General features: G+C 38.4%; 1 protein-coding gene and 1 long non-coding RNA gene across 9 annotated transcripts in view; one reads left to right on the top strand and one right to left on the bottom strand.

Moving 5' to 3' along the window:
• The window catches only part of LOC147872067 (protein argonaute-2-like), a 53,515-nt gene extending 39,899 nt beyond the window's left edge, over window positions 1–13,616 (top strand). For 7 of the 8 annotated variants that reach the window (XM_087359260.1, XM_087359258.1, XM_087359262.1 and 4 more), the window contains 11 exons: window positions 114–233; window positions 2,324–2,440; window positions 3,129–3,253; window positions 4,554–4,738; window positions 5,171–5,330; window positions 6,818–6,908; window positions 8,088–8,285; window positions 9,116–9,352; window positions 10,074–10,261; window positions 12,361–12,467; window positions 13,410–13,616. In XM_087359260.1, coding sequence (XP_087215386.1) covers window positions 114–233; window positions 2,324–2,440; window positions 3,129–3,253; window positions 4,554–4,738; window positions 5,171–5,330; window positions 6,818–6,908; window positions 8,088–8,285; window positions 9,116–9,352; window positions 10,074–10,261; window positions 12,361–12,463 — 1,524 coding nt within the window. In that variant the 3' untranslated portion in view covers window positions 12,464–12,467; window positions 13,410–13,616. Of the gene's footprint in view, window positions 1–113; window positions 234–2,323; window positions 2,441–3,128; window positions 3,254–4,553; window positions 4,739–5,170; window positions 5,331–6,817; window positions 6,909–8,087; window positions 8,286–9,115; window positions 9,353–10,073; window positions 10,262–12,360; window positions 12,468–13,409 lie in introns of those variants that run through there. The other variant, XM_087359264.1, reaches the window with a different exon arrangement.
• LOC147872063 (uncharacterized) overlaps window positions 1–23,786 on the bottom strand; it is a 146,000-nt gene that overhangs the window by 92,125 nt on the left and 30,089 nt on the right. The window lies entirely within an intron of this gene.

Raw genomic sequence — 23,786 nt, 5'->3', positions numbered from 1 at the left:
TGAATGATTTCACTTTGCTTGAAACCTGTAATTTACATGAACATGCATTGATAAATTTCATGATATTATTAATCTGCTGTGATCATACATTGAAATGCAGTTCTTTTTTACAGTTGTGCTCAATCTCAAAACATCAAGTGATTAATAAGAAAATGAGTAACAAAGAGACTTCTGCAATGATAAGGCATACTGCAACAAGCACTGATAAGAGAAAACAAAAAATAATGGACATGGTATGTTATCTTGGTTGTCTTTCTTACTGTAGCTGATATTGTTTTTTTATTTTGTTAAATTACCTCAAGTATGTCTTGCATTCTGAACTTTTGCTTTGTACATGACTTGAACACACATTTCATAAAGTGAAACACACGCACTTGAGTGATTAGTACTTCTGCTGAATATTTGGGAGGTTCTTGGTCCAAGGCCTAGCTATTGTGGCTTGAGATTTTAGTAATTCTCTTCAACTTCTCCAGGTAAGTGCTGGGATAGTGTTTTAAGACAAGGCCATGCATGACTGGTTACTTCAACTTCCTTCACAATTCAAAATTCTATATCTTCTCATTCAGCAGTATATTCTCTATATAAACTGTGCAATTAAAAAAGTGTTGTTTAATGAGCAGCACAAAACACATTCATTGTGCCAGTATTTTCTTACCTACGTTGGACTATTTCAATGTTGGACACCATTACATAAATTTATTGAACAAATACTACAAGTGACAGTACAATGAAACGACATACAGATGAAAAAGGTAACCTTCTAGTTTGCATCAAGGTAGAGGTTTACGATATGGAAGCCATTTAACACATGGCAAACATAAAGGAATTATTTAATTTCTTGCATCACTTTGTCCAAGGTGTCACAACTTCCACTGAATTTGGATATGTGTATTTAATTCATGAAGTATGTGTGGCAGAGGAGGTTAGTAAACTGCATCCTTTGCATAACCCCATTAGTGTCAGGTCAGGGGTTCTGGGAGGCCACGTGCAAGGCAGGTTTTCATAAAGGTAGCCACCGACTTTCAAATGCCAGAGTTGCAGTGCACAATCCTGCTGGAACTAGGAATCCTCTTGTGGAAAATCTTCTAACATTTGTGGCATTAACCACTATTGCAATTTGATGAGATACATGATGCCTGTAATTGTGCTCTCTTCAAAAAATGTCTGACCATAAACCATTGTTCTGGATAAATAGCGTGTGGCTTTTTGGTACCCCAGATCTGGACATTATGTGTGCTCACACATCTAATCAGCTGGAAAGGTGTGGAGAACCTGTGGGGTGTACTCCCCCTGAGGGTACCCTTGGGCTTTCTCACCAAGCTTCAGTCCATGGTCTAACCCAATCTTGTCCTTGAAATTTAATTTGTAGGCATCTGTCTGGCATGTTTTTCAGCAAAGATCATGGTTCCATGTATCTCTTATTGTATGAACTTTTATGTTCTGCCATATATGTTGAGAAGGGCTGATCATAATTTGTCATGGAGTGAATTATGATTAGAGGCCATTTCATATTCATACATCTCAAGTTCTCGTAATGAATATTACGAACGTTATGAATGTTTGGACTCAACCCAGCATAATGTATTAAGTTACTTTGTTGTTATAGTAACATCAGAAGAAAGTATGTTCTGTGGATGGAAGTGAATTAGTGAGCTCTCTAAAAATTAAGTATTGCATTTCTGTGGTGTAATCTGTAACTGTATCACTTTTGCAGATTAAGAGGATAAATATGTGAGTGTGTGAAAAGAATAGTGATAGCAAATGGAAGGATCAATTACTATTCCTATATATGATTAAGGGGATAATGTTAAGCAGTGTGTGGTGTAAAGTACACTTTTGTAACCTTTGTGTCTTTCAAAGAGTATTACTTTTCAATTTTGATGTTGCTTTAACATAAAAATGAGAATGTGAATTATGTGATGAAGTACAATATTAGTATTTTAACAACTTTATATTTTAAGATGGCTGTCTTCTGGTTGTTCCACTGTGTAGTCTGGATGATGGAAGAAGCAAGGACCTCTGAAGTGTCAGTAAACTTCTACCAGACTACATGGTGCAACAACCCAGAAGACAGCCATTTTCAGAATCACCGCCGTGAAAACCTCAAATGCTACTTAACTTTGTTGGTTTCACACACATATTGAATGTAGTGAAATATGTGGTTGTTGTGTTTTATATACAAAAGTATTGTGGGTTGCTTCGATTGAGTACATACTTAAGTAATGTATGTATCTTTGACATCCTCAAAATTATGCATAATTTGTTGTTGTTCAAGCTATGCAGCATTTACTACATATTTGAGTGTGTTTTGGTTTTATTTCAGTTGAGGTCAGTGAGATTCAATGAAGACCCATGTGTCAGAGAATTTGGTCTCTCTGTTGGAGGAAAGTTTGAAGAAGTAAGTGCTCGGATCCTGGATGCTCCGAAGTTGGAATATGAAGTGAGTACATTAATTGAAACTTCATATAGTGGATGTCCTTGTAAACATTGTTCATTTTTCAAGGACATATTATATTCAAGCATTTTATTTTTGGGGTTTATTACACAAATATGTTTAATGTAACTTGTAGTCTTTCATCACATACAACAATAATTCAATTATTATCACAGATGTATGTTTTTGAACAACATGTTTCAGTATAATAGACCATCTTCAGGCTTCCATTTTACAAAATATAAAATATGTGAAACAGAAGGTCACTGTGTAATTTTGATTATTATTGTAGAATAGTTTGCTATCAGTAGGTTATAATAAAATTTTAAAAATATACAGGCTAAAAATATTTTGTTGGATCCTGCATTACAAATTTTCATTTTTAAATACGTAGATGAGATACGTTACATATTTAAAAACATACATTGATAGTGTTTAAAATGAAAATCATTGCCAAGTGGTTAACAATCCTATTTTTTATTTGGGAGGCCCATGTTAAAATCTTGGCCTGGGGACTGCCTATCCTGACTGGGTTTGTTGTAGTTTTCCTCAGTCCCTCCAGGCAGATACAGGGATAGTACCTTAGATTAGGCCTTGACTATGTCATTTCACATCTTTCCAGTTCAGTTTTGTACAGTTGTGTTTTTTAACATAGAGTACATAAAATGGACTTAAATAGAATTGTTATTTTCAGAATCAGAGATCTCCTACAATACCAAGGAGTGGTGTGTGGAGAGCATCAAATTTTGTTATCAGCGGTAATTTGAAATCTTGGATAATTCTCAACTTAGACAGTTATGTAAGAGAAGATGCACTCGGGTGAGTATTAACCAAATGTGATGGCAATTTTATTGCTTTGATTTTAGCAGAGAATTATGAAATATAATGTGATACATAAGATTGAGGTGAGAAAGCCTTGTTGTAAGACTGCAAGTACTTCTGAAATATCAGTAGATGAGTATGATGATAATAGTTTATAGACAAATCAATACTTTTCATCTAATGATTTTTTAAATTTTGTCTTAATACAGTACTTGAAGAGCCATCTGACTCACCGTCAACTTATAATTCACATATTTTATTTTATTACAGAACTTACATGTATTAGGTAGAAGCCTGTTTAATAAGAATTTTTTGGAAGAATTTATGAAGCCTGATTTCCTTCAAAATTCTTGTTCTGTATCACGATTTTAGCATTAGTGTAAATTAAAAATTGGGAGAGTAGCCCATTGCAAACAATGGGACATAAAAATATCAGTGTTGGTCTAATATAAGTTGTATCTCGTTCCAGAGAAAGTCACCACCCCTTGCTCTAAATAGGTTGAAAAGAATTAGAATGAAATCATATAGTTCTCAGCTTGCAGCCTGCTGATATGTATTATATATCACACATTAATTTTTGGTATTATTGTATCACCCTGCATGATGATAAAATAGTTACCATGTAATATTTATGTACTTTTTAAGTGAGTGGATAATAACAATGTCAAATCAACTAATTTTATAAGGAAAATAATTGAGTAAAATGTTTATCTGTTTCTAATTGGAACTCCTCACAGCACAAAGCATCATTAAATATATAGCAAATGAGTAAAACATCCTCATGCTCATCTCCATTAGTTAATCAACTGATAGCCATCAAAACAAATATATATATTGCGAAACTTACCTGGTATTGTTGAACATTAAAGAAACATGCCTTAATGGAAGTAATACTTTTTAAAAATTAAATGGCACACAATATTTGAAGTGCCTGCATATGAGATGTTTGTGTCACCCCAGCTTCAGACGTTGTTGCACCACGGCAGTGTTACTGATAGTAGGAAATTAAAAAGTAGGTGGGGTGTCCTTTAATGGCATGCAGTTCATTTTAGTTTCATGAAAATCTTTCCAGAGAGGTAAGTAGACTAAAATAGCACAGATGATGTTAAATCAGATGACTTGAAATACACTGTTCCAAGAATAGAATGATTAATAATTATCATTAAAGAGTGACTATTCAGTTGGAAAACTAGTTATTGTCTTCTGTTTATGTAATACTATCACTGAGTCTACAGTCATTTATCCTATTCTTTCCATTTCATTAATGGTTTTGTATATTTAAAATTAAAATTTGCAGGCGTTTTGGAGAATTAATGCAGAAAACAGGGAAGAATTTTGGGATGAATATTGCACGTCCATTGCAATCACGAAGTTTGCGGTTTCTAGCAAGGGATACATCTGAATTGCAGGCATTCTTCACTTCAATGAAACAGAGAGTTGATCTGATTGTTGTTGTGATTCCAAATGTGAAAAACAGTTATGGTAAGAGGTCTATTGTATGAATAAAGCACTCTTCCACCCTTGTTTAAATAAGAGGTTCTTTGATTAACTTTTGTCTGTTGAAATGTTTTGGTCTGTATGGTGAGGCTAGCAGGAACTAAATTAATAATTATACGCTTTAGTGTTCCATGTATGTATATAATTTTGGTTGGTACACATTTTGAATATTTTAATTTTGCCTGATATAACCTCAAAGTTTGGAATTGTTGACATATAAACATAAAGATTACTGTCGTACAGGATGTTGTGCTGTATAGTCTGGTAGAACTTTCCTGACATTGCAGAAATCTTGCCATGTAAATAACTTTCACCTAGGAAGTTCTAATTAAGAAATGTGTTCTCTATTTTATTATAATTTTTGTGGTCTTCTTGTTTTGTTGTATGAATTAACATTTGTTTTCAACTGTGTTGTAGCCAAGGTGAAGCAAATTGCAGAACTGAATGTTGGGGTCTTAACTCAATGTATAAAGTCAACAACAATGCAACGTATGAATGAAGCTACATGTTCCAATATTCTTCTGAAAGTCAATTCAAAACTGAATGGAGTGAATCACACACTTTCATCTGTGTCAAGGTAAGTCTCATTTTTGAAGTAACTTTTATCATATTATTACATATTTACATAATATTTAACCTAAGGGATCCATAACTACAACCATAAGATTTAGTTCTTCCTCTCTGTTTGTTTATCTGTTGTACTTTCTCATAAACGTCCAGTTAATTTTCCTTTCTGACTGAAGTAAATATCTGAAACTGAACATTAACTACATTCTGAGTAATGTTTTGAAATTACACTGTATTTACCACAGGAAAAGATATTGTACTGTTTATTTCCAATTTCCAATTAAATGCTTGAGTCAACTTTCCGTTTTTGATACTTTTGCAACTGCATAGATCATGTAGTGTCAAGTGGTGGGATGATTGTGGGTTGGAAAATGATTTGGAAGTGTTCTGTAGGCTATTTTTAACGTAAAATACAAAGTGAGCCACCTGCTCTGCTGCAAATGTGAGTAAAACTTTTTTAAGGAAACTGGGACAGGAGCTCATGTATTTCTTCTCTGGAGAGATGTAGTAATATTTTTGGGCATAAATAGTTGATTTTAATTAAATTTTAAAATGATTTCTACCTTGTGAACAGAAGGCTTTTTAACATGAAAGTCCAGTTTCAATCCCAAGACAGTCCATATGTGGTAGTATTACAAATTTTGCACTGAGTACTTTGTCTTCTTTCTGCCACTCATTATTTGATCAATGCTCATCTGTTCTATTGCCGTCTCTGAGGTGTGTATCAGACCCTGGGCTGTTCATTTAATTTGTGCACAATACCTCTCATCACTTTGTTAGTCATTACTGCTTTCCAGTGCCACTTTATTGCCTTTGAGTACCCTCTTTCAGTGCCATAACTTCCCTTCAAGTACTTTATATAAGTGGTAAGTACCTGTTTATAGCCTCCACTTATTACATTCTGAAGTGCTGCTCTTATATGTGAAGATCGTCATCCAAATACATGTCATACCCTTGAAAGCTTTGGAAACAAATGAGAATCATGTAGTGCCACATAAGTGTAATAATTTTCACTGTTAGAAGTGTGTGGCCGAACATTATTGTCTTAATACATGACTCAGGTCTTCTTTCACAGGTAGCACATTGAAGTTTTTAAATACAAGATTTTAACTTAGGCTTTCCAATTTGATAACCTTGATTCATTATTTATTCTGGATGAACAGTCTGATTTGAGGTGGTTGTGCTTTGTGCTGCCTTTACCACACAGTGTGCCATGAATTGCCATCCCTTTTACAACCACCTGTGTAAGTGGCAACAGCATTTAAATATCTGCAACATAATATTTATTTGGAGTCTTGTATTTTTAAACTCAGCGCATGAATTAAAAGAGCCTCCCCAGTAATGTGTGTCTAACATGTGTCCATATAATAGCATTGAGATTACCTTTGTTTATGTAACAAAAATTAAGTGTGCTGTAGTTTCAGCTTACAGCTGGCTTTATGATTAAAACTAGTATTTTTTTTGATAAGAAATGAAAGAGTTTTCCTTTGTTCTCAGGCCGCCATTCTTTGAATCTCCTGTAATGATACTTGGAGCTGATGTGACTCATCCTTCACCTGATCAAAAAGATATACCCTCTGTTGTTGCTGTAAGTATGTGCATACACGGTCTGCATTCTTTTCTTGAATCGAATTCATCAGATTTATATGGGCATTAACCTTTTGATTGGTTATCAAAAATAAAGAGTTTTCCCTGTGAATAAAACTCTGGCTCATTTTTGTGGATAAAATTTTTAAGTTGTTAGGGAAGTCACTGCGATAGAAATGTAAGCAAGCATAAAATTCCCTTTCCTTCTACACAGATTCTTATATGCAACACTTGGTTCAGCAGAAATGTGAGTATCTTCTTGGAAACAGAGTTAGTGAACCTCTTAAAGAACTAGGACAGAAATATATCAAATGCTGCTTCAATGTATTTTAAAATATTTGAATATAATATGCATTTATCTGTTTATCATTACACATTTTATCTTTTAACACCATGTGTTGGTATTTAAATGGTTACTTGGCCACTTAATTTGCAGTAATGTTATTTTTCTATGTTAATGTTGATGTTTACTTGAGTATATTATCCAAAAATAAAGTTAAAAGATCCACAAGTTTGAAGATCAGAGATTATTTTCATATGCTCCTTGTTGGTGCAAACTTGAACTTGAAGGCTAGGTTATTTAAAAATGATCATAAATATTCCTTAATGTTGCACAGAATGTGTGCTGTCTTGTCTCGTGTGACACCCTTGATATTCAAGTGAAGTGGATTAGAAATGAAACTGATGTTCAGCCATGCTGCACATGTAGACTCATTGTGATGATAATGCACTGCATGCAACTTTATGGATGTTTTGTATGTGTACACTATACGGGGAATATGTTGTCAGTGTAAAATTGATAAATTACAAGAAGATTTAAAACCAAATACTGATAAATGGTTTTGCAGTATAGTGAATGAAGATAGGTTATCCAAAATAGAATTGAAATTGATACCAAAAGGTCACTATGATAGGCTTTCCTCCAAGTTCTTGATGGTCATTGCACCATTGGTCCTTTCATAATTCCTTACGAGGTAGGCCAAACTAGCCAGGATGTAAACATAACCTTGGTTATGAGATGGAACTTCATTTCAGACCCAAACTTTTCTTTTTAATTTGATGATGCAAGAAGCAAGTGTGCAGTAGATGTTATACTTTGTTAGATCATCGGGGGTCTTGCTGTGATATCTGTAGAAATTCCTTTATTTTAATCTAATCAACTTTTCTGTACCTTTTGCAGGTGTGTGCCAGTCATGATCCAAAAGCATTATTCAAATACAACATTCAGATTCGACTGCAGCCTCCGAAAGTTGAGATCATTCAAGACTTGGAAGCTATTATTAGGGACCAGCTGTTGTACTTCCGTGACGTCACACGTTATTTGCCAAACAGGATAATATTTTATAGAGATGGTGTCAGTGAGGGAGAGTTTGCAAAGGTATATTTCAGAGTTACAGGATTGAGGGGAATTAAATAATGAATTTATATGAGTCCTCAGGTTTGGTGACAATATACTGTGTTTACCTGATGTTATGCTGAGTAGCGAGATCGCTGATAATTTACAGCGCAAATGGTTTCTGTGATCTCTGATAAGTGACAACACGAGTGATAATGTTATCAGTCTTCTGATAGTTATGGCATAAAAAATACAGAAGTTCATTAACTTGTTAGCTAGTTTGTATGGCAGTAAGAGTAAGCAGAATGTAATGATTTCTGTTTCTGAAATAGCCTTATTGATAAATTATTCTGTTTTTGAGTTTTTGTATTATGTCTTGTTTTCCGAGATATCACTGAATCAATCTTTTACACATTTTTCTTTATGGTTATAATATACCCCTATTTTTAATGAGAATAAAGTAAGAAAACTTTGTCTTATAATTGGGTAAATATGGTATATTGTCTGTTGTATAGTTGTTCCTATTGAGGGGTTGATGTGAGTTTAAGAGAACACTGGAGGGAATTTTGCAGTTGCTACTTTACTTGAAGGTTTAAATCTTTTCTCTTTATATTGTAACCAAACATACAATGTAGAATTAAATGAAATAAGTATTGTTGTATGATTGGTGTGGTCTGTTTTTGATTGCCACAGTGAATTGAATCCCAGTCATTGAGCTTGAATCCAGCCATTTTACTGAGCTATCATGACTTATTCTTAATATGGAGTTTGGTTAAACAACTTTTTTCTCTATAATACTGCTGTCTATGTTGTTTGGCCAAGAAGAAATTTTTACTGAAAAAGCTTATCTGTTTCACATTATTATTTTACAGGTTTTGAATAGTGAGCTGACTGCTGTTAGACGTGCCTGTTCTTCAGTGCAGCAAGGATACAAACCAATGGTGACATTTCTTGTTGTTCAGAAACGACATCATACTAGATTTTTTCCCACACGTAGGGAGGATGAAGATGGCAAGAACCGTAACGTACCCCCAGGTACTGTGGTTGACTCTGAGATCACACACCCTGTTGAGTTGGACTTTTTCTTAGTGAGCCATGCCAGCATACAGGTAATATATTTATTATTAGTTTCCATTACCAGTATACTTCAGTAACATCAAATTGAACATATTTTAAACAGCAGCCAACTGGTTTTGGCTGTTCTTTAGTGATCATTAGGGACTTGTACGCTTTAAGAAGTTATTAACCTTTATTGCATAGAATTTAAATACTTTGTTCATAATCTTACCACTGGTTTAAATTACCATATAAAGGTGTCAAAGTGCAGAATACTATAAAATAAATTGTATTATTATATTTTAAGCCAGAACCTCCACATAAAAACTCAGTTATTAAGAATGATTTTATTTGCCTGTATATGAAGATATAAAGTAACTAGTCTTTTTGTATATCACATAAAATTGTGTTTTATTTGTTGCATACTCCTCTCCCTATGTTACATATATTAGCAGGAAGAAATTGCTAGATTGGGATTTTGGGTGTCAAACTCATTAACTTTGCTGTATTCTTTTAAATATCCAGTGTACAATTCAATTAGACCAAGTTTTAGTAAGGGATGCCTAAGCTTTCACATACGGCGGCCAGTATTCTGGCAACAAGTATTTAAAAGGTTAATGCCAAGCTCAAAGGAAAATTGGTCATCCACAAAGACGGACTAATGATAATTGAAATAAATTATTAAAATTAATGTTTTTATAATATTCTCACTGGTATTGGAATAGATTGTCAATTACAGTCTATATAACTTTTGCTGTTAATGTGTTTTTACAGGGTGTGAGTCGACCAACCAAGTATCATTTGTTGTGGAATGATGATAATAATATGACAACTGATGATCTTGAACAGCTTACATATTACTTATGTCATATGTTCTCAAGAAGCACACGCAGTGTGTCCTATCCAGTTCCCACATACAATGCACATTTGGCTGCATCTCGTGCTCGTGTGTACCTCGATGGGTGAGTATAGAACTGCTGTTATGAAATTAAAAGAAATGAGTAGCTTGAAAAATCTATACATCCTTGGTATAGTTATTATCCACTTTGATTATCAAGGTTAAGTGGGAAAGTGAATGAAAATGGCACGTGATGCTTTATTAACAAATTATTGACATATATAGGATCAAGGTCCTAATATTTATCAGAAATTATTTCCAATAATTTTATTAACAGAGCTCTTATAGGCTCAGTGGTCTGATATTTTCATGTAGGTGGTGTGTAATTGTGGAAATGTCAAAATTTAAGTTTAACCAAGTCAAAATGGACCATTAAATGATATTGCATATGAGGGAAGTTAATAAGAAACACTCCATCATTCATCATCCTTATGATGGAGGCACTAAACACCTCTGAAACATTAGTGAACTTCTAAAAGACTACGTGGTGTAGCAATCCAGATGACAGCCATCTTCATAGTTGCTGCTGTGAGAACATTTAAATCTTACTATGAATAATTTATTTACATTCCATGGATCCATAAGACGGTCAGATGACAATAGGATGTGGAATAAGTGATAATAATACAATACATGTTATACAAGTACAAGTCATACTATTATATAAATGTCACATAATACAAAACAAAGTATTCACCTAAAGAAATGATAAGCTACAAATAGATCTACCCATTACACACAAGAAAAAATTATTACTTATTTGTAAACAACATAAATTCATCGACAGAGTAAAAGGAGTGTGTAATTAAGTGTCTTTTTAATGCTACCTTAAATTGCTCCTTCTTATTTACAAGACTTGTGAGATTTGATGGTAGACTGTTGAAAATTTTGATCCCTGCATAATATGCACTCTTCTGAAAGCATGAGAGGTTGGCAACTGGTCTATGAAGCTGATTTTTATTCCTTGTGTTGACACTATGTACAGCAGAATTAGTTTGAAAGAGTTCTTGGTTATTTACAATAAAGTTCATTAACGAGAATATGAAATCTCTTAAACAGACTTCTACATGAATTTCTAGGTTTTACACCAGCCAATAATCTAATAATTTTCTTTTGTAAAGTGAATTTTTTTTTACTGTTTGATAAATTTCCCCCAAAAATTATTCCATACTTCATTAAACAGTGAAAATGGCAAAATATTCTGATCTGAGTGTGTCTGTGTTTCTCACATGCAACAGAGATCTAACTGCGTAACATGCGCCACTTAACTTAGGTATCAGTTTATCAATATGATTTGTTCAATTTAGGTGATTATCAATTTGCAAACCCAAGAATTTTGTGTTTATTGACTCTTGTATATACTAAGATACACAGTGACTGATCTGAGAGGAAATAACTATGCTAACGATGATGATGATGACAGTAATAGTGACTCTGCTAGTTACACTGATAGAAACAGTAAGAATATTTTATTAGGAAGAGTATATCTGTTAGAAACCCATGTATTGTATGTGCTGAGAAAAAATTAGTTATATTCTAGTAATGAAGGTGATTTTGTAATTAGTACGAAATATTCCATTGGAATTCCTGCACAGTCTTTAAATCATTTGGGTATAAGGATGTATTCAGGAGTTATGGTTTTATAAAATATTGCTTAAAATTACAGTCATGAGCAAATAAGTGGAATGGTTGAGCTCTCATTGTGTTATTTAGTATCATCAATGATATTATGAACTTTAAGTCTGTGGGTCTTATATTACCTATAGTCTGTTTTCTATAGAACATTTGGCTTTTGATGTAAGTGACCAAAAACAGAATTATTTACTTTATTTTCATAATGCTTCTCTCAGTCTGAAGGACCTTGAGTTCACGATAGTCACACTGTTTACAGCAGTTAAGTAGTCAAGATATCAGACCTATGCCATTTGATTACTTGACTCTGATTTCACGGCCCTGGATATGTGACTCAGTGAAGATCCCTTCAGAAGAATATTTAGAAAATGTGCTCTAAAAAATTAACCTAAACACCGATCTGCTTTCCTGTTACCATTAAACCTTGGAATTCCCCATTGTGTTATGTCCTCGGACTGGAATATTGGTGGCAGATCAGGCTATCTTTATTCTACAAAATATGAAAGTAATCATCTTGTTTTCTCTTTTCAGGAGAAAGATAACGTTGACAAATCTTGCAAACGAGCAGAGGAAGTACTTTGAAAGTTCTGTTTTGAAAGCGATTATAAAGGACTTTCCTATGTATTTTGTATAGAAAGGTAAGTAATATAAATTCTAGATCTAGATTTAAAGTATTTAAGTTATTCCTGTAAGAAAGACATTTGAAAACTAAGATTTTATTCTGGTCGTTGATTTTCTTCACATAAGTTCCCAGGTTTTTTCCATCCTCGAGACTGGTGGAGATATCGTGAAGTGTCCAAGACCTAGTTTAATTCCTACTACTGTTCTCGGGTGTTTATTATTGGCAGTAATTGGACAAATTGTGGAAACTCGGTGCATGTGAAGACATTATTTCTATAATTGGCACATAATGGAAATTTGCATCAGATTTAATATGAAGGTTCTCATTATGTTAAAGATAGTTCAGTTGTTTCAGTTACAATGGTTTAGCTACAGTTTATATGCTTTTGTGGTTATCATTTAATGAACTGAGAGGACTGTGTAAGGTGAACTGGAAAGAAATGGATGGAAGCCATTCATAGCTTATTTCCGGGTACCATTTGTCTGCATTGGACTAAGGAAAACCATTGCCGAGAATGTCGGATGTGCACGACTAGTCAGAAGTACTTCGTGAATACTTCAGACACAGGACTGCTACAGTCATCATTCTTTGTAATTAAAGTTGGAGGTAACTGCATAGGTTTGAAGTCGCTTTATAAGTTGTATGGCATTGAAGGGGAGGATGACTGTGACAAACCAATTTATGAAGATTTGGAGGAAATAGTCACTGCTATTTTAAGACATTATCTTAACATTTGCCTGGAGAGACTGAGAGGACCTCAGGATAACCAGACTCTGGTCTAAGAATTGAACCAAAGATGAAGCTGGAATGCTAACTACGTACATAACACCAATGTTTAGAAACTGTCAAGTGTGTTACTGTCCTACATGCCCTTGTTGTGAAAATCAGTTTGAAATTGTATGTGTATTCAAATTCTTTTCAAGCTTTTTTAACTGCGATGTTTTGATTTTAATTTCAGATCTGTATCACGTTTGAACATCAACTGTGTATTTCGAAGAAAGTGTTTCTCGTGTATTTTGTTATATGCCAGATTGATAGAATTCCATTAATTCAGAATGTGAAAGGTGCATAGAATAAAATAAAGTCATAGTTATATGTGTTTGTGTAAAAAAAATGATTTAGAATGAACTTGTTATGCAAATAAAATAAACATAATATATTGTTATCAATTTCTTTAATCTTTTATACATAACTAACTAGATAGCTTACCGAACCCGAAGGTTCATCACCGAATTAACCAAAGCCCTCCACCAGACCCTGCCCTGGACCAACAAAATCCAGTCTCCTTCAACTCCTATCTCCCATAGATCCCACCTGAGATTATCCTCCCATCTACGTCTAGGTCTCCCCAGAGGTCTCTTCCCCTCAGGCTTCCCAAATAGTGGACCCAACCAACCAGATGGCTTACGGAACCCGAAGGTTCATCACCGAATTAACCAAAGCCCTCCACCAGACCCTGCCCTGGACCAACAAAATCCAGTCTCCTTCAACTCCTATCTCCCATAGATCCCACCTGAGATTATCCTCCCATCTACGTCTAGGTCTCCCCAGAGGTCTCTTCCCCTCAGGCTTCCCAAATAGTGGAACCAACCAACCAGATGGCTTATGGAACCCGAAGTTTCATCACTGAATTAACCAAAGCCCTCCACCAGACCCTGCCCTGGACCAACAAAATCCAGTCTCCTTCAACTCCTATCTCCCATAGAATTTATAAGAATGTTGGCAGCTTTGTCAGTTGGCAAAATGTTTTGGGAGGAATTTACTTAAGTACTTTGCTGGAAGAGAGAATGTACAAATTTGTCAATTAATGTCATAATTTCAAATATGTACTCATTTAAATTTTAGTGCTGGATCTGTGAATTCACACAATACACATATAGTTTTTCATATACTTCGTAAGATGTAAATCAGTAAATTGCATGGCGTATAGTGGGACAGCTTTACTCACATCCATAAGAAACATTTCAGAGAGCAGTCTGTCAAGAAGTTACATTTTAGGAGGGTTCATAGGAACTTGTCAATATTCCGTAATGTCAGCCAAATTATTACAGTTTTCCCTCTTTGTTTAATTTCAATATACCCCAGTCTATGCCTATCACAATACTTCCAATTTTCGAGATTATTTACAACCACAGTTTGTAACCCTGTGTCGAGAAGTAAGACGGTCCTGGGTTATAGCGGAGCAAACAATAATCACAAACGTGCATGTTAACAGTCTTCAATGTAGTCCATCAATGTTTGCTGGATATTTATGCTCTGTGATCTAATCCATATGTTTCCGTGGAATTTCTACAGTTGTATACACCCCTGCAGTAAACGTGTGACAACTTTGTAAGTAGGTTTTTACGAAGAAATTTTGTGGGTTGTAATTAGTAACGTGCTTTTAGTGTCTTTTTAGTTTTAACATACTTGGTTTTCAAGTTTGCCAACACTGTACAATCTGTGGAACCAACTTCGGTCAATAGAAAACGGAGAGGAAGGATTAGGTAAGAAAGACAGCAAAGGAAACAAGAAAGTGCATGCTATACTGGCATCAAAACTTTCAGCAGTCTACCATTTAGTCTCTCGAGTTTTATGAATAAAGGCTCACAGTTTAAAGTAGCATTAAAAATGTTGCCCTTCATACTGACTACTGATGCATCAAAGATGGCGGTAGCCGCACTGTTATCGGAAGTTCAGGGCGGAATAGAGAGGCCTATTTCGTTCGCTAGCAGACAGTTAAATGAGGCTGAGAGAGCGTATTCAGCTTCAGAGTTGGAAACGCTAGTTCTTGTCTGGGCCACCAAGTATTTTCGATGCTTTCTGTATGGACGAAAATTTTTGGTAATGACAGACCATGCTGCTTTAACGTTCTTGTATAATTTCGTGGCCAAACTTTGTTGGTAATCCCGGAAACTATGATTGAACGAGTAATATCCATGATTCATGATTCCATCTTCGCTGCTCATCCAGGACGAAAGGGAACGTTTGAATTAATCGCTCTTAAGTACTGGTGGCCGAAGATGAGACAACCCATGGAGGACTATGTGATGAGGTGTGATTTATGTCAGAGGAGGAAGGGAGGAAATGAATTTCGCGCTCCACTAGGGGATGTTGAGGAACCTACTGAGCCATTTGAGGTTACCAGTATGGACATAACTGGCCCTTACCCGCTAACACCCCGCAAGAACAATTATCTGCTTACATTCATAGACCACATTACGAAATATGCAGAAGCCTTCCCAATCCCTGATCAAACCGCCGAGACATGCGCACGCGTATACTCCACTCAGATCATCACAAGACACGGGACCGGTTAAATCTTAATCACAGATCAAGGATGTGCCTTTGTATCTAATTTCTTTAAGGAAACTTGTAAAATTTTGAGAGTCAGAAAAGTATAGACGTCAGCATATCATGAAATTGGAAACGGAATATACTACGACGACAAAGAAAAAGTCATTCAGTCACGACCCACGTTGAGTGAGGAGGCTCGCGAACCCCAGGGTACAGACGATACACGTTAGCCAGGACAGCCTCAGTGGACGGAGACCCCAGTCGCGCGCAGAGCACCAATGTCGGAAAATTTTGACTCAACTTGGCGGGATCCAAACTATGAACCTTCTAGTTCGCCTCGCTCGAGACGCGAATTAGGGGCGACACCTCATGGACCGCCACTTACGAGAAACCGCGCTAGACTGCAACAACTTGAGGAACGAACATTAGTCCAGAGACAGGACACAATTGACGAAAAACACACGTAGTTATCTCTTTGGACAAAGTTAAATTTTCACCAGACGCACATAACCAGTACCGATTCTGCACCTATTCAGGACCTAAAACAAATAGAAAATTTGCTAAATGAATTCCAGAATGAAATAAATTCGTTTAGAGGAATTTTGCCCCGTTCGGATAAGAGACGAGCATTGCTGAATGTTGGCACCGCAACGACAGCTGACAGCTTAGAAAGTTTGCATAATACAATACAAGAATTACACGAAAGAGACGAAAACATGGCACACTCAGTAAACAATCAGCTGACTTATCTGAAAACTTTAGATGCTTCAGTACAATTTAACACTAAAGCCGTAGAATTATTGTCGGGAAAAGTGAAAGCAGTGATGTTAGACTGGCAGAAGTGGAAGGATAAGACAGATGTTACTATCCATTGGCTAAGTTCCACTTTTCATAAACAAACCAGTGTGTATACGTATATACGCCAGCTGGAATTTGAAATTTTACAATTACAAATGCAAATTCGTGAAATTTTGGATGGAGTGGAAAGTTCCTTTGATGGAAAATTATCTTTAAATCTGATCCCACCTGAGGTATTAATGAGAATTTTGAAAAATGTAACATTTTTTCTTCCAGACGGATACAGCTTGTTTGCAGGGTCACATAAGAATAATACGAGGTGCGATCGGAAAGTTTCAAGACTGCGCCTATAAAAACCCGTACACTTATCTCAGGTATTAAATTCATCCATCACCCTCGAAGTAGTTCCCCTGGAAGTGAACACAGCGATCCCAGCGCCGCTGCCAAGCCTGGAAGCATCCCTGGAAATCTTTCTTTGTCAGCCTGTCAAGCACCATCTGCGATTCTGCCTGAATCTCTTCTATCGTCTCAAATCTCCTTCCCTTTAGCTGAATTTTCATCTTTGGGAAGAGGAAGAAGTCACACGGAGCTTAGAAAGGAAGTTGGGGTCGGTTCTTGCAAGATCTTTGAGTTCCTGACAAACGAGAAGTCGATTCTGCTTCTGGTCCTCAGACAGGATGCGTCGCATGTGGAGTTCTTCGTTTAGAATCAGCTGACAGGTCCCATAGCCTATCCCAACAATGTCGCACAAGTCGTTGATGGTACGACGTCGATCTTCGTGAATGGCCTGCCGAATCTTCGTAACATTTTCGGGCGTTGTGCTCGAAGATGGTCGTCCAGAACGCTCGTCATCATCGACAGAGGTTCGGCCATTTTTAAAACGTGAATGCCACACAAAAGTTTGTGCACGACCCATTGCGGACTCCCCAAATGCTTGCTTTAGCATTTCATAGGTTTCCGTAGCCGTTTCGGCGAGTCTTTGGCAAGAGATTCAGGCAGAATCGCAGATGGTGCTTGACAGGCTGACAAAGAAAGATTTCCAGGGATGCTTCCAGGCTTGACAGCGGCGCTGGGATCGTTGTGTTCACTCCCAGGGGAACTACTTCGAGGGTGATGGATGAATTTAATACCTGAGATAAGTGTACGGGTTTTTATACGCGCAGTCTGGAAACCTTCCGATCGCACCTCGTATATAGAAGATTTGTTACACGTGCCAGTGTATATCAAGTTCGCTCCATGCGTTAATAGTTGGAAAATATTAAAGTTGAACGCAACTGTGACTTCCCGGTTTCCGTCAGGAACTGCTATAAACAGCTAATTTTATTTTATTTCTTTTGTGAAGCGATAATTTACTGATGTCGGGAAAACCTTGTAGCCCTTGACGGTGAGTCATGCAGTTTCAGCCGGGAGCTGGGGAGTGACAGTTACATTTAAATTTATCTGCGAACGCACTATATTACAGAGAATACAGCAAGAAGGGCACACAAGACGTAGCTACGTCCAATCGGTACGATATCTGCACGAAGTATTCCAATACCACGCAGACTGCAACAGAACACAAATAACATATGAAAACGAGGTTCAGTGCATCACAGTAGTGACATCTACAAATGCGAACTACGAATGACAGTCTACGGGTGATAATTTTAATTCTTTATCAGTGTTATTGACATATTTACGCTTCAAGCTGGTAATAGTGATCGCTGCTGCCCTCCACTGTGCTAGTGTTTGTCCGCCCCGGGTATTTCATTTCCCATATCTGGGAAGCATTCCCCTATCCGCAACCTGGGGAGGCGCCCGATGGGGGACTAGCAACCCCCTGAGGGTAAAAAAAAGTACCGAATTAAAAATTAATTATAAGGATAAGTTAGTGCTTTATTGCAAAGACAAAAAATTGCTAAACACACAACAATTTTATTGCATCCTCCTTTACTTTTCATTATGTAATTTACAAATTTGTGTATTGTCCAGTCCATGAACTATTCTTCCTTTGAAAGGACCTGCGGTGACGCCAGAGCCTTGAATCCTGAGACCAGCCACTGTTAGAAGGAGTGTTTCATTCTTGTTCCTTCAACGCTCTATCAACTGATAATGTTGCGTATCCATTGATTAAATATGCCAGGATGGTTATGAATGATAAATCGCGAGAGTACATTCTGTGCTTGCTTTAAAGTAACTGAGAAGAACCAGGAAACTGGGGATAGCCGATACCAACATGTTAGTCTACTGCGATTATATAAAGCCGATATTTTGGGCGTGTTTTAAGGGGGGGCAGGAATTGGATCGATTTTTCTTTTAGATTTTGGTGCCACAGAGTTTCAATAATCTCACAGGCGGCTTTAAATGGCGGATGCTAAGTTTGTTATGAATTGTGAATGGGACAGGTTTAATGTGTAAATGGATTTTAGGAACTGCTGAGGAATTTGCCTTCGACAAGGTGGGGATTGGCTCGTACGAGATTCGAACTGGAAATCGCTTGGATAACTTCGCCCCGTAGTCCACACAAAACCAGGATCACGATAGATTATGGCCGCCAGATACGGAGTTTTCGAATAAGCATTTGCGGACAGCCGACAAGGGGTGATTCTCCGACCTTTGGGTCGACGCGGGGCTAACAATTCCAGGCCGTGAGAATAAGAAATTGTTCCGAAATGTTGGGCGTGGCCTCTGACTGGGACGGAATATTTGCAACGACCTCAGCTGGACTAAGCGTAGTCAAAGATAAAAAACAAATGACTGTTCTTACACTCATTTGCTCTTTAACGCGATGCATGCAAAATAAGCATATGTCTATGTTGGCTAATATGATAGGTGGGTATTATATTTTTCATACATGCCTACAATTTGGACTTGACAATTTTATAGTTGTATTTTGTGGCTTATATTAATCCACAGTTCGTTCCAGAATCTCTTCTCTTTTTTGTCAATTTTAATAAAGAGAGTATTGTGAATTCTATGTGAATTAGTACGCCGAATTACGCTGGACTGACACAAATCTAATTACTTTTTAAAAAGGCTTCCAGTGCACTCTGTTCATGGCAGATTTAATGAAGAAATATGGCTGATTTGGTTACTGGATCAGAGGGACAGGTTCGTATGCAGCTCGTAAAAGTAACGTAAATGGTTTCACTGCCTCATTTCATTCGTGATCTTGAACTCTGTGTTCCCTACAGCGTTCTTTCACGCAGGCGAAACCTTTCAACTAAAATCAATATTATTGTGCGGTAGCGGATGCACTCTATGGAGTACTCTTGGTACTATGAACAGAGAAGGGGTTCATACTCGCTGAGCCATCTCTCGGGGAAATAAAGAAGTTCAACCGGTTTTGGTAGCTCTATCAATAAAGTGAATTAGCATTATTATCTACTTTACTTACAGTTTCCGAAATTTGACATTTTAGACTGCCAGATTCGTTTGACCGTATAATCAGTGAAGTTTTGTCTAGAATTAGGAAGTTTAATCTTGCACGCTGATACTCCAGAGACCAAAACAAGTTGCTTGTGCTTCTAAATGTCGTACAAGGGAATGGTCCAGTTGGTCAGGTCAAAAGGCACTTGTATGGCTGTGAAAGACTTGATAAATCACACACCCAATAAATACTAAATACGAACCAAGATCAACCTCAGATGTTCCACACTTCTGTGACAGTTACAGTGCACAGATTTGTAGGTAGTTTTATCAAATGCATTTTGTGAGCTGTTTGAGTTCTGATATATGAGCCTCTGTGTGTCAGACGTTTCTGAAGTCTTACCAGCGTCTGGCCCACAGACTTCATTGGAATCCACCAGGAAATACGACAGTGCTGCTGTCATGTGTGTGTATGGTGGAATAATTTTGAACTGCACATTCCAATTTTGGACACATTTTGTGCAAATTTGTACATTGTATTGGCAGCTCATATTTATCCATCAAACTACGTGTATCTCAGCCATCAAAACAGTGAAGGAGGCCGTGGGGGTAGAAACTTCGAAGTCCTCCCTCTGTAGGCCTCATCTCTGCCTGGACCAGCTTAATTTCTCGATTTCGCACGCACAGTTCACGCTGAGGCGAAAAATCCAATTGTCGGGAGTTGGTAGTCAGTCCAGTGCTTTAAAAACATTCGTGTGCACAAGAACTTGTCAATGGGGCGCATTTTCATACACCTTTTATTCTTATGCACCAAACTACGTGCTTTATTCATCCGCCGGTCGAATGCGGTAAATTATATTACCACAAAAACTTTCCCGATATTTGGGTAACCCCACAAATTGTACGGCACTACTTTTGAGACATCTGGTGGCATCCGTGTTAGTCGACAGTAATACAGAATTAAGCTAGGATTTATCAATGGATTTAATGCTCCTGTGCTACGCCTACTGAAAATGCGTCGTTAAATAAACCACGAATAAATGAAAAATCATTAACTACTATAACCACACAGAATCAGCAGATTAATTTGGAGACACCGGTAGCTTAAAGGCCTAATCAGTAAACGTGTATCGTTTAATACGCCCGTAAAAATGACCGCAGAAACCAACATCCTAACAGAGACTTGAACCGAGGACTGTGTATTCGTGTCCGTGACCTTAGACCCCGTAATTTCCTCTCCGAAACGAAAGAATTTTGCCTTGGCGTCGATTTCTTCTCGTGGGTGCTTTCCCGTCAACAGAAACCATCTTTGTCGGGTCTCGAACTCGGTGTCGAGGCCTTCGTTTCCGAAATCTCCTCTTCGAAGCAATAAACTCTGATCCCTTCTTCTGTCTCGCTTAGTTTCGGAGCCAAAGGAACCGCCCTTGAAGGAAATCGAACTCAGGACACTTCTTCCAGAGTTCTTGCCTTCCTGCGTTCTCTTATTGGTCAAAATGAATAATCGGGATTCGAAGGAAGGAAACATTTTCCCTGTCGCAGGGGCGATGGGTTCAACAGCGCCCGGGCCCCTCAATAATCGTCTTAAAATTAAAAAAAGTATAAAAACACGACGTTATTTTTAAACAAGTGCAAATTAAACTGCAAAATTTCATTACTTTTAAATTAATATCCTTTTACACAGAAAATATTTAATATTAATAATTGACTTCTTACATTTATGATGGAATGTCAAAAATTATAACTTGGAGTAATTCAATTTGTATTTGTATTTCTTTAACTACAAAGAATGTGTAAATATGAAACGCAGGTGCTCATATAAAATACTAACACGCGCAACAATCTCGGCTGGCATGCCATAAGGTTTATTTCTCATATCTTAAGCACGACTGAATGAACCGTATTGCACTCCCTCTACTGACTGTTGCGTCACAGGTTATGTTGGTATAAATAGCAGGACACACCCACATCCATATTTACACCCATTTTTACGGATTCGAGATTGGGCGAGGAGACGGAGTGAGTGGATGCGGCGACAACGGACGAGACCCCCACCGGCACAGCCTGGAGAGAGGTAGTGACGATGCTTGCGCTTGCGCAGGCCTCCGCCCTCAGTTAGCTTTTTGGTTGTGTCCAGTGGGACTCGTGTCGAACGAGGGCTGCCAGAGGTCGCCCAAGGGCAACCGAGGGCGACCGATGTTCAGCAAGCCAGCCGAGGCCGTCCCCAAAAGACGGCCAAGTCGGCACAACTAGTGGTTAGACTACTCGGCTACCCTGACTGAGGTTTTCCGTGCTTTTCCTCAGTTGTAAGGCGAATGCCAGGGTATAACTTAATAGGGGCACGGCCCGCCACCCCCACCCCGATCACGGAGGCCATCAGCTGAAGTGATCTTCCCCCCATGCCGCAGCGGCCTTCAGCCGAAACGGCCCCTCCCTCTCTGGGTTCAAACCCCGGAGATCCAACCAACTAAATTCCTTTGGACAACTTGCCTGACGGGATGACCTCCCATCAGCAGCAACGGATCCCAGTTTGAATGGTCGAGGCTCCCGCCACGACGTAACCCTGTTAGCGATAGCAAAATTTCCGTTTCTTATATTAAGACTGTTTACCATTTCCAGCAATGCGCCTTGTGCGCAGGAATGGTTTCACCTAGGTAGGGACGATGCTTGCGCTTGCGCAGGCCTCCGCCCTCAGTTAGCTTTTTTGGTTGGTTTGGTTGGTTTATCCATATTTACATAGTGCCGGGAGGACTGGCTCTCTCGAACCCCGAGAAGGCAGAAGCCCTAGCCGACAGCCTTGAGTTCCAGTTCCAGCCGGTAGACTACCCGTCGGACCTGACTACAATTGACATGGTTAACGAGGCGATGCGAGCATACGAGTATGCCCCTGTAAATGAACCAAAATTAACCAGTCCATCGGAGGTCGCCCAGGCCATCAAGGGACTCAAGCTTGGCAAGGCTCCGGGCCCCAACGGTATACCGAACAGGGTCCTGAAACATCTTCCACGACGCGCGGTAACCTTTCTCACGAAAGTGTTCAACGCGGTCCTTCGCAGGCAACACTTCCCCTCGGCATGGAAACAAGCTCGAGTGGTGTCCATACTGAAGCCGGGGAAGGACCCCACGCTACCTTCTTCCTATAGACCCATCAGTCTTCTCGACACGGTCGGCAAACTCTGCGAGAAAATCCTACTAACGAGGGTCCTACACGAGGTCAGTGAACGCGGGCTGCTGCGCGACGAGCAGTTTGGGTTTCGACCCAGACACAGCACATCGTTACAGCTGGCTCGCCTCGTCGAAAGGGTCAACAGAAACCTTGATGAGAAGCGGCTAACCGGCGCGGTTTTCCTGGACGTGGCCAAAGCCTTCGACACAGTCTGGGTCCAAGGCCTCCTACACAAACTGACCGTCCTCAACTTCCCGTCGTACTTGGTAAAAACCATCTCTTCCTACCTCGCTGACCGGACATTCCAGACATCCTTCCAGTCGGCCACGTCCACACGTCGTACCATGCGGGCTGGAGTTGTGCAGGGCGGAATTCTCTCCCCTGTGCTCTTCAGTCTGTATGTCAACGACATACCCACACCGTCCCGCCACGTCGAGTTAGCACAATACGCGGACGACACGGCTCTAGTAGTCACGTCCCGTAGCCCAACGCTTCTCGTCAGGTATCTGGAGACCTACCTCAGTAGACTTGAGCTCTGGCTCAGGGCCTGGAGGATTGCTATCAACGTCTCGAAGAGCACCGCGGTTCTCTTCATTTCCGCGAGAAGACACATCCAACAGCCCCGAGCAGTGCAGTTCCTCGGACAGCCGATCCAATGGGTCAAAACAGCGCAGTATCTGGGGGTCACCCTTGACGCCGGGCTTACTTGGTCGGCGCACGTCAACCAAGTGGGAAAGAAGGCAGCGCAAC

This window comes from Zootermopsis nevadensis, unplaced genomic scaffold (assembly GCF_977971745.1).
Source record: "Zootermopsis nevadensis isolate Lab colony 2312 unplaced genomic scaffold, Znev_1.0 Znev_ptg000031l, whole genome shotgun sequence".
Lineage (NCBI taxonomy): Eukaryota > Metazoa > Arthropoda > Insecta > Blattodea > Termopsidae > Zootermopsis > Zootermopsis nevadensis.
This window is presented reverse-complemented; position numbering and strand designations above follow the sequence as displayed.